The sequence below is a fragment of the Schistocerca gregaria genome, chromosome X, assembly GCF_023897955.1.
Source record: "Schistocerca gregaria isolate iqSchGreg1 chromosome X, iqSchGreg1.2, whole genome shotgun sequence".
Lineage (NCBI taxonomy): Eukaryota > Metazoa > Arthropoda > Insecta > Orthoptera > Acrididae > Schistocerca > Schistocerca gregaria.
Genome location: NC_064931.1, coordinates 529,823,496 through 529,835,869, shown reverse-complemented (window position 1 = coordinate 529,835,869; position 12,374 = coordinate 529,823,496). Strand labels below are relative to the sequence as shown.

At 36.5% G+C, this 12,374-nt stretch overlaps 1 protein-coding gene across 2 annotated transcripts in view; it reads right to left on the bottom strand.

Moving 5' to 3' along the window:
* LOC126298942 (uncharacterized) overlaps window positions 1–12,374 on the bottom strand; it is a 171,221-nt gene that overhangs the window by 122,610 nt on the left and 36,237 nt on the right. For both annotated transcript variants that reach the window (XM_049990543.1, XM_049990544.1), the window contains exons 3-7: window positions 11,737–12,138; window positions 10,977–11,660; window positions 10,825–10,898; window positions 9,836–9,926; window positions 3,397–3,554 (exon numbers count right to left, since the gene is read on the bottom strand). In XM_049990543.1, coding sequence (XP_049846500.1) covers window positions 3,397–3,554; window positions 9,836–9,926; window positions 10,825–10,898; window positions 10,977–11,660; window positions 11,737–12,138 — 1,409 coding nt within the window. The remainder of the gene's footprint in view (window positions 1–3,396; window positions 3,555–9,835; window positions 9,927–10,824; window positions 10,899–10,976; window positions 11,661–11,736; window positions 12,139–12,374) is intronic.

The following is a 12,374-nucleotide window of genomic DNA, read 5'->3' as shown; positions in this document are numbered from 1 at the left end:
ATCCCTCTAAGCAGGGGAGTCATCCCCTGCAATCAGGGACCCAGCAGACAATGGAAGAGGCAGCTTCCACACCCTCTGCTGTGACCAAGGAACCAGCAGGGTGTGCTCACATGACAAGGTTGGGGGGGGGGGGGAGTGGGGGGGGGGGGGGAGAGGGCAGTTTATGGTATGCCTTGTGAAATGTGGCAGCCAAGAGCTGGTGTTATTACTGTTTATAATCTATTTAAATTAGTTACAGTTGTTACCAGTGACAGATTGAAGATACACAGGTTGTAGGCCAATAGTAATGACAGGTGTACTCACGTGTCGTTTCATTCACAGTAGAAGCAAGCAAATACTGGAGTCTCAACTGTGCCCTGAATCTTGCACAAAACAAGGTGATCTGTTTGCAACTCCAAGCACAACTGAAGTTGCAAGATTCTGGTCAACAGTACTGTAGCTTGAAAATTCTTTAATTTGCTTTTAATGGTAATACATTTTAATGTATTTTTTCTGTGTCGACTAAACAAAAAAAGTAGAAACTGATATGGCGATGAGAAGTAGTATTGTGTTAGCTGTAATAGTGCATTTCTTATCAGTTGGCATTTTACTGGAAATAAACCTGACTTGATGATGATGATGACTATGAAACAACAAGAAAAATATCCACTATCCCAGGTCCCTGTAAATACACTAAACTTTCCAGGTCACTGGATTCTGGGGGACCAGGAACATAATGAGAAGGAGAAGAATTGGAGCTTCTCAAAACCTCTTCACAAATATTATATAGGCATGCTCAATACAAAAATATAATCAAATTCCAACAGCTTATGGATGTTCTGAAAAAATTTCACACCAAAATCCTCGCAAATACAAGAGACGTGTTTCACAGATGAAAACCAATTCAATACAGAAAACTACAGGATATATGTACAAAAACCTGCTGTCAGAAGAGGAACACTGACAATGTTTGGCAAAGGACTTGCAGTTCACAAATCAATCAGACAACATCCTAGATTTCAATTCAGTCTCAGAAAGAATCTCTACAATAACCTTAAAATCAGAAAACAATAGATATGCAATCACCAACACACATGCACAGATAAATGATCACAACAGAGAGAAACGACAAAAAGTCTGACTTTTGGGAAGACACGGACAAAATTATTGAAGAAATTAATTAAAGTTAAATAGAAAATTGGACAGACATCACGAAGTGAACATCCTATGAAACAAAAACACAGATAATGAAACACAATTTGTGATCAGGCCACTGAACATAGAATCCAGGCCTGGAAGAAGTTAAGCAGCAACAGAGAAAAGAGATATGGCAAGATTTCCACAAAGTCCAGAAACAATCCCCAAAAGGTATTAGAAGAGAGAAAAGGACACACGACAAAAAGACTAAATGAAATTGAGGAAGAATTCAAGTGGAACAACCCAAGAAATTTCTACCGAATTTTCAGGGAAAATATAAAGGATTATCAGCCTCCAAATATTTGCTTCAAAAGAACAGATGAATCTCTGGAAACAAATACTAAAGAATACTGCAACATTCTTAAAAATTCCTCAATTGCGAGAAATCTAAAGAAAAATTACTCTTCACAAAAACAGTACCAAACCCAGATTTAAGGTCACATTCAATAATAGAGATACAGGAGAAGACAGTACTATTTCGGAGTTCTGGAAACTCAGAGACCAACCCATCACAAAGAAAAGCCATGAATTTCTTACAGATATGGAATACAGAGAAAATTCAACAGGAATGAGAATGTGTGTTGATTCATCACTCCACAAAAATGGTCACAAGACAGACTCTAATAACTACAGACTTGTCTGATCAGTTACCTACAAAATTCTCTTCAAGGCCTTACTCAACAGACTAGAACCACATGCTGATACAAAGATAGGTGAATACCAAGCAGGCTTCAGGAAAAGAAGATCCTGTATCAAACAAATACGAAATCTGAATCCGCCTGAAGATCAGGCAGACAAACGAGGCTGTAATCAGATTCGTGGACTTTGAGAAGACCTACAACTCCATAGATAGGGAGGTTCTCTTTGACACATTAGAAGAATATGGAATAGACATGAAAACTAGGACACTTGCGTAACATACACTTGTGAACACCATCTCCAAAATAAAATTTATGGGAGAAATCATAGACCCATTTGAGAAACATACATGGGTCAGACAAGGAGATGGTCTCTCACCACTTTTATTCAACATTGTCTTGGACAAAATTATCAAACAATGGGAAGAAAAAGTGAAAGAAATGCAGTTAGGAAGAGCGTGTGCAAACAAGACGATCATAAAAAGCCTGACATTTGCAGATGACCTTGCAATACTCAGCAACAATAGACAAGAAGCACTGGTATAGTAACACGAAGTCTCTGAGAAAACATGTCTACAGATATTTTATGAGAAGGCACAATACAAAAAATGAAAAAAGAACAACAACCACCATCAAGACCTGTACACAAAATACAGAAAGGTTAAAAATTCAAAAATCTTGGGAAATATATACAAATAGAAGGATCAAACAAGGTATCCAACATGCAAAGAACAGAAAAACTTCAAGAAGCATAAAAACTGACATGGACACACTACAATAAAAAAATATTTCACGACAGACTAAATTCGCCCATTACAGAACAGCTTTACTACCAAAAGCACTCCACGCATCAGAAACAAGAACAATAGGAGCATCAGGCATTACAGAGAGAGAAAAAACAGAACATAAAATTCTCAGAAAAATTTTTGGAGCAGTACACAGATTGTATATGGATGAAGAGACTATGAAAAGAATTATATGTACACACAGACAGGCTCACCAGCCTTATCAGCAAATGCCGACTAACATTCTATGGACACATACAGAGAATGAGCAACAACAGACTCACAAAAAGGATTTTCGGTATAGTAAATAGTTCGATCAAAAAAACCAATTGGTTTCAAAAATAGAAGAAGACCTAAAACATGCAGGGATCAGTACTCAAATGGTAAATGCAAGAGATAAATTCAGAAACAAAATTATGAACACGAAATCTGAAGTAAAAGAAAGGAAGGGAACAGACAAAATATGGACAGAGCAAAGGAAACAGGAACATAGCCAAAGAATGAAGATGTTTGGGAAGAGAAAAAGAAGGAAACAATAAAAAAATGAATAATCATGTAACTTTCAAGTTAATCACTGTCCTGGAGGCAAAAATATATAATGATAATAATAATAATGAATACAGCTTGTGTTTAAATTATCAGTACAAGTCTGCCATGTAATAGATAAACAAACAAATAAATAACTTCAACTGTAAGCACACCTCAGCAATAAGTAAGCAAATTCTTTTTTTTACAACTATCAGTCTAACACTGTTTAGTCAGGCATAACCCATTTTAATCCCCCAACATTTTCTTACCTTTGAATCATCTGCTTTCAATCTCAAACATCCTGGAACATCTGAACATTCTTTTTGTTCCTGTCCTGCGTTATCATGTTCGTAGAACGTTACATCTTCATAATTATGCTGCTCTTCCCATGGAGGTTCTATATCATTAATTGAACCTGTGTTTGGTTCTGGAAAAAAGAGAGACCACGACAGATTTTATATAAATACTATTTGAGATTTGAGGGTAGTTGTTTCTACACTCACTAATACATGAAAAGCTGCATTTTGCAATCTAGATCCAAAACATTTCACAAAATTATTTAGCTGGCATCAGGGAAGGACACAAAGACTATGGCAGAAAGATCTTCTTCTGATACACCTATGTAAATTTCAGCTATGTGAAAATCTGCACAATGAAAACTTATGCTCCTCAAAACAGTGGTGTGACAAAGGGAACACATCAAAATTTAGATGGATTTCAGTTAGTGAAAAAATACTAAAATTTCACCTTGATCTGGAACACTACTTCCATGATGAAAGGTGATTAAGCAGGCAGTTGATCACTTAGTGTGGGGACATCCATCTTGAACCAATAACCAGATGAATGGAGAGAATAATCATGCAACATTTTTATGCATCTATTGTACTCTGCTTCAAGCAGAAGACTTGTTTTGTTAATGCTCCACAACTTTTGTTGTTTTTATTGGGATAAACTGATTCCATGGTGTTCAGCTTGTTAAATCAACTAAGCACAAAATCCATGCATTTCAGGCATTACTTATAAACTGACAAAGTTTATTGCTTCTTCTACAACCAGGACAATGTGTGTCAAATTCATTTTTAAATTCTAGATACTAATATTTCACATAAAAAATGAATGTTCTGTTTGTGTCATTTTTCACCCCTCACTCAAAATTCATACGATGTCAGTTATAAATCACTTTCATATTTTCTACAAATTTTGGTAGATGCAATGGATATCTACGTGATAGAAGGTATAGTTTTGAGAATTATTGACAATTTTTAAGTGTTGCACAGCAATGACTTAGTCGGAAAATTGTTTCCCTTTATTTGCTGTATAGGGACTTACCTGATTTGTGCAATACTTCCACTTTTACTGCTCCCTGAAAGGTGTGTTGCAAGAAGTACATTAAAGATTATGACTATGTCATAAAAACATTTCACACAGTTGTCATAGCATTATAATATGTTCTACACATATTACAACTATCATATCATGTTTCATTTAGTTTTCCCCTTCATCAGCATGTGTATTGAATGTATTTGTTGAAAATATGATATGTTAAAGAATACTATACCAGTCTGTTAGTGAGCATAGCTTCAATAGAAGTTCGAGACACAAAATTTTGATTGTCTTCAGTGAATTACTAAATTTTATTCAATCTAATGTGCACCATACTCTGCAACTGGTGGCAACCTGTTCCCCCAGTGGCTGCCAAACAGATTCTTAGTCACTTAAAATGAAGGGACAAGGTGATCCTTCCTACATACTACCACTCCTGGGTGTTTTTACACCCATTCTTATAGAAAACTTTTGAAGCTTGTGGTGTAACAGATCTTCAAATTTAAATTTATTTTTTTGCTAGTCGGAACAATATCGCAAGAGCCACAGAGCAGTCCCATTTCAAACACTGCAGTCTGGTACAGCATTAGTTGATAGTTGTCAAGCTATAGGAAGGTGTTGCAAATTTGTACATTACATGAACTTCTGAGTAAATACAGAATCTATCACTACTACTTGACTTGACTGTAAGAGGAGAGTCAGTGGTTTATCTACAGACACTGTACATGGGAGGTACAGACAAGGAAGAACTCTCCCATACAAACAAGTTTGATGTGCAGTCTCCCACTGAAACCGAGTTAGTGTGACACTTGTAGAAAAGCCTACTACGTCCAATATTGGGGATAGTAAATACAGGAGAGTAGGTGCTGTCTTTAGTACCAACAGTTCTAACGTAAAGTTAATACCTATATCCCTTAGGGAAATGGCAATATTAGGTAGGAAGGATAACCTTGTCCATTCAATGTGAATGCGTGGATGCCTCATTTTAAGTGACTAAGAATCTGTTTGGAAGCAACTGGGGGAACAGGTTGCCACCAGTTGCAGAGTATGGTGCACATTAGATTGAACAGTAGGCGTCATATGAATGACAAGTTTGCACTTTGATCATTTCGAAAAGAAGATTACTCTTGTTAATGCAGTTTCAACAATGCTAACAATCTGTACCACTCTCACGACGTGATTTTGGCCCCCTAGATATGAGTCAAATGGAAGGTTTCAACAAGAGACTTTTTAAGTTTTGTAACAAACTAGACTGTTACATCATAGACTATAGAGTCCCCTTCAACGTGTCACAAGCAGTCACCATAGTACCTGCCTGTTTGTAGGCTGCACGCAAGATAATTTTTCTTTTTTAGGGTTTCACACCTCAGTCAGTAAAAACATAATCCTCAAAAGATCTCTGTTGTTCAGCTGTGTCAGTCTGACTGTTAAGAGCCCTTTTTCTCAGGCACAGGTAGAGGTATAAAGGTGAAATTTATGTCAAATACTAAGGACTGTAAATAATTTAAACTTCTAAGCCAATCTGATAAAAAAGGCCATATGTGTCACATATTTTGATACAAATTTACTAATCAAAACCTATAGATTAAAAATATACATAAATGTTGGGCTTGGCGGTCTAGCCGTAAAGCATGTGAATGGAAATCAAGAGGTCACGAGATAGAATCTCTGTTAGACAGCGGATTTTTCAGTCTTTGTTTTAACTTAGCCTTCACCTCTCAATGCTCTGAGGAGTTGCCAGAGAAGACACTCATCAATGGCGTAAGATAAATACATCTACTGTGCTCCAGCCACCTCCTCAAATATTTATGTTCACAAGAAACTATTGTGAAATACGTGGTTAGACCTCACTGCTACACAAGCTAAAAAATGACATTAAGTTTCAGGGTATTTTCATCAAAGTCTGGTGCGCGATTATACTCAGGATTTTATTACTGGTGATCTTCAAAAATTTTTAACTCATTATTTTGACCTTTACAAGTTGTCTTTATTTGTCTATATGTAATGTCATTCATTACAGAAGGTTCTTCATTAATAAAAAAATATTTTTTTGGAACATACATTTTTAAGATTATTTAGGTAGGGGGTTAATACAGCTGTGATAAAAATAACTTTATTGTTATTATTATCATTATTATTTCTTTCCTTTTTCAGACGTTATGTCTGGTTAAAAATTATCATCATCATCATCATCATCATCATCATCATCATCATCATCATTTAAGTAATAGTGCAACATGCAGTGCGAAATGCAGGAAGATCTGCAGCGTATAGGCACTTGGTGTAGGGAGTGGCAACTGCCCCATAACATAGACAAATGTAATGTATTGCGAATACATAGAAAGAAGGATCCTTTATTGTATGATTATATGATAGCGGAACAAACACTGGTAGCAGTTACTTCTGTTAAATATCTGGGAGTACGCGTGCAGAACGATTTGAAATGGAATGATCATATAAAATTAATTGTTGGTAAGGCGAGTACCAGGTTGAGATTCATTGGGAGAGTCCTTAGAAAATTTAGTCCATCAACAAAGGAGGTGGCTTACAAAACACTCGTTTGACCTATACTTGAGTATTGCTCATCAGTGTGGGATCCGTACCAGATCGAGTCGACGGAGGAGATAGAGAAGATCCAAAGAAGAGCAGCGCATTTCGTCACAGGGTTATTTGGTAACCATGATAGCGTTACGGAGATGTTTAGCAAACTCAAGTGGCAGACTCTGCAAGAGAGGTGGTCTGCATCGCGGTGTAGCTTGCTCGCCAGGTTTCGAGAGGGTGCGTTTCTGGATGAGGTATCGAATATACTGCTTCCCCCTACTTATACCTCCCGTGGAGATCACGAATGTAAAATTAGAGAGATTCGAGCGCACACGGAGGCTTTCAGACAGTCGTTCTTCCCGCGAATCATATGCAACTGGAACAGAAAAGGGAGGTAATGACAGTGGCACGTAAAGTGCCCTCCGACACACACAGTTGGGTGGCTTGCGGAGTATAGATGTAGATGTAGATGTAGATGTAGAACATCCAAAGAGCTGCTACCCACAGATGAGACACTCAGAATTCTAGTTATCAATTGTTGAATATCTGTTACAGAAAAATGGCTACAATTCTACACAGATAGCAGTGCGATTTCTGGGGTACGTCTAATTGTATATTGAAAGGATATACTACTGGATAATGGAGGTGGCATATCTGTTGCAATCAAGAAGATCAAATCCACTGAAATTGAAACTAAAGCTCTATGTATGAACAAGTTCAGTATCAAGCGAGGGTTTAAAATTGTAACTGCACCCCTACATGATACCAAATAAAATGATAAATAAAATGAATAGTAGTAAGGTGGATTAGAAAAGGGAAAGGGATAGGTTGGAGTTTAACATAATGGAGATTAATGAAGTCCAGTGGTAGATAGAACAGAACTGCATGTGAGTGCAGGGTCATAAATGCAAAATAAAATTGGGGTAATGCAGAAGGTTGGTCTACTAATGAAGAAAAAAATAGGAATGTGAGTAAGCTACTATGAACAACATAGTTAACATATTATTGTACCCAAGATAGACATTAAGCCAATATGCTCCACAGTAGTACAAGTTTATATGTCAACTAGCTCCACAGATGAAGACATTGAAAAAATGCATGATGACTGATGAGGTAAAAGAAATTATTCAGATAGTTAAGGGAGGAAAAAAAATTATTTTCAGTGGGAGACAGGTTGAACAGCAGGAAAAGGACAAGAAGGAAAAAAGTATGAAAAAAAAAGGGCTGTGGAAAAGAATGAAAGAGGAAACCGCCTGTTACAATGTTGCACAAAGTCTAATTTAGTCATCACTAATACTTGCTTTAAGAGTCATGAAAGAGGCTTATAGGCATGGAAGAGACCTGGAGACAGTAGAAGACTTCAGAATGGTTATATAATGGTAAGACAGGTGTTTCGCAAGCAGATTTCAAACTGTAAGACATTTCCAGAGGTAGATCGGGAGTATGACCATAATTTATGGTTATGAACTATAAACTGGAAAAACTGCCAAATTGTAGGCAATAAAGGAGTTGGGACCTGGATAAGTTGAAAGAACCAAAGGTGGTTGTAGATTTCAAAGGGAGCATTAAACAAAGATTCACTGCAACAAGGGACAGAAATACAGAAGAAGACAAAAAATAGGTAGCTTTGAAAAATGAAATAGTTAAGGCAGCAGAGAATCAAATAGGTGAAAAGACCACATCATCAGATATTACAGGAGAGGTTTCATTTAATTCATGAAAGGACATAACATAAAAATGCAGCAAATGAAGCAGAGCAAAAGGAACACAGTTGTCCAAAAAATGAGACCGACAAAAGTGCAAAATGGCTAAATAGGAATGGTTGGAGAACAAATCCAAGATTGTAGAAGCACGTATAAGTAATGGAAAGATAGATACCACCGAGAGGAGAATTAAACAGGCCTTTGGAAAAAAAGAGAAGCAACTGTATCAATATTATGAGCTCTTATAGATAACCAGAACTACGGAAACGAGGGAAAGCTGAAAAGTGGCAGGAGTATACAGAGGAACTATGCAAAGGAGATGAACTCTAAGTCAATATTACTGAGAGGTAAGAACTAGATGAAGATGGAGATAGGATATATGATATATGATACTGCAAGACAGAATGTGACAGAATACTGAAAGACGTAAGTGGAAACAAGGCCCCTGAATTGGATGACATTTCGTCAGAATTATTGAGAATCTTGGGAGAGCCAGCCACAATAAATTTATCCCATCTGGTGTGCGTGACATATGAAACAATACTATCCCATCTAATAACTTATGTTACGGTTGGGTATAAGATGCCCTCCAGTTTTACAGTTGTATCAAACAAATGTCTAAGAGAACCTGTGCTCTGAAGAACTAATGTCAACTATGCATTTTATTTAGACTGTACAATTGTTATTTCTACTGTTTTCAAGTTCATCACACCTGTTTTATTTCTGTATCCAAGTATAATTATTTGCTTAGCAGATTACATAGCTATTTGTAATCTAAACTACATTTTGTGTTCTGTAGGGGTTAATGTCTTATTAGGTTATACACAAATTAGTGACAGTACAACACGTTTTAATTTAATTTGTCCACTCTTTGTGTTTTAAGTCTATACAAGAACACTTACATGAGACTACCCTCAAAACTAGTGGCAAACAAAGGAAAACTAAGTGTAGCTGTAGAACTTGCTTCCAGGAGCAAAACTGATAATTAAGTACTATCTGAAAAAATATCAGACACATTAAAGTCATTTCATACTAAGTTGCTTAATTGCGACATCTTTCAGTTATATGGGAGGCGAAAGAGGGGGGAAGGAGCTTTTTAGTGCTTCTTTATTTCATCCATTCTTATATGAATAAGTCTTACCATTAGTCGGTGAAGTGCCTTCTGCAGCTTTTTCACATACATAGGATAGGGATCGTGCATCCAGGAAAATTGACTTATTATCAGCCTCAGTCTATAAAAAATTTTACAAAAATTCTCTTAGCATCCTTCATACAATACAACATACATACATACAGAGAAGATTGTACACTTTAAAAATAACATTGCACTAAAAGCAAGTGCATGAAGAAAGACTAAACTGGTTTGGTATTCAGCAAGCAAGTATCATAAGAATGCTCCCAAATGTTTAGGTGTTTGCACTTAGAATTTAAATTATGTAGTATCTGGCTTCTTCCCATTAAAGTTACATTTTACTAAAAGTTTCAAACACAATTCAGAGCTAGCATAAACTAAAATGTATCTAACAATATTCTTATCTCTTTCATTAGAAAAAGAATGTACACGATTGTACTGTAGGCAATGAAAATACACTGGTGCCATACCTCTGAAAGTTAATGACACTAACTTTCTAGGCTCCCATCTATTTTAATTTTTTAGGATACTTTAGCCATAAATTGATAAGTGCCCACTATTTCTGTATTATTGTACCTCATTACAGCAGCATAACATGTAAATTACTGACTCATTCCAATAAAATTATATTGAAGAAAGGTAAATGTCACCCTGATAGTTGGTTTGACTACTATGGTGCTTTACTAGGCATGGAGGCAGTATGCCATTGCCTTCCTCTTACCTTTGAATTGATGTAGCTAGTTATAAAGAGACATAAAGCTTAATGTGAACTCCAAACTATGGCACAACATTGTCACATCTTGAAGGTCACTGCCAGAGGGGAAAAAGATAAGGGGCAGAACTTGCCCACTAAGCCACTGATTAAGTTCAGTTACCTCAAATGCCATAACGTACTATGAATACTTTTTATTGTAAACACTTGGTGTAGAAAGTTTCAGCAACAAGGACATTTTAAAGATAAAAATCATCAAAAGTTATCAAAGTAAAGGGATACATACCTTTACTTCAAATCCATCTTCTCCAAGACTGTGTCCCAGGCGCTCAGGTTGCACGCCACATGTAGTTGCAGTTCCTTGTGTGCAGGAGAATTATATTAACGTTAACCTGATAAAGAATGGAAAAATAAAAGTATACAATTATAATAACTTACCACATTTCCCAATTAGGAATCCCTTTAATTTCCATGTACTTGGCGTTTTCCAACTTATTTTTGCATCTAGACTGTTTATATCTGCATATAGATCATCAAATGACCTTGAAATCCTCGAACTGCCACTCTTGCGACTATTCTGAAATCCTGTATTAAGGATATCACCAGATGGCGTACCGCTCCTCAGCCATGGTGAATTACTTTGAATCTCCATCACACTTCTTTGCATAACTCCATTGTCTGGGCTCTGTACTCTTAACTTTTGCACACTTGAAAACGAGTACGAGCGACGGTGTCCAACTAGTTCTGTTTTAGGTTCAGAGCACCTCAAATCTGTTACACTGCCACTTTTAAAAAGTTCCCTCGAGTCATTTAAAGCTTTTTGAATACATTTTTTCACACGTTCAGCAATGACTGCTTTGACTTTTATATCTGATGTACTGTATCTTCTGCTTCTGACAGGAGCACCAACACTCATTTCACTATGCACTACGACATCATCTGTTTTCTGACTGCTGGAACCAAAACTTTCATCATATTCATTGTGGCTGTTATGCTTGAAATCAGTAAAACTGGTTTTGTTTTCTTCTACAAATTGTACAGTCTCATTGACAGATCGAGCAAAAACAGGACTTGGTAAATCGAGCAGTTTTGCAGTATTTACTACTTTTTCTTCTCTTGTTCCTGAAAGAAAATTATTGTGTGAATGATGTGAGATTGTACAAGGACTGATCTGTTCATTTGAAAATTTAGCTCTTACCTGTTAACAATCCTCCAGATCTATCAAACTTACAGATGTCATCACTTACATTCAAATAATTCTTAACTGACTGCATATTGGTGATGTCTAGCTGAGATGAAAGCACACTAATATTCTCACACTTTGATGGAGTTAACTTAGAATAGATGTCTTCCATATTCTTTGTTACTGGTTGGATGTTCCCAGAGGCTTTTTCAAACACCATCTCAAAAGGGTCATCCTTGCTGCTTAAGTTCTTATTTGTTAAGTCCATTAATTGGTCAAATGGATTCGTACCATAGTCACAAATCCCAAATGACGTGAGAGGAGCTGGTAGCAAAGGTTTCATGGAAATACTTCCTGGTGCTCTTCCTGAATCTGAATAAGTAGTATTAAAATCAATCAATTCATTTTGATCTTCTCCTACGGAAAAAAGAAAAGAAAAAAATAAATGAACAAAAACATTTATTTATACACACACACACACACACACACACACACACACACACACACACACACACACACACACACACTGGTTAGTGGTACTGTTAGATAGATTTTTAGTCAGTAATACCTGGCAAACCGTGAAGCATAATCTTTTACAATTTTACACACTGTGTTCTTAGCCTGAGGACCATGTGATACAGACCAGCTGCCAC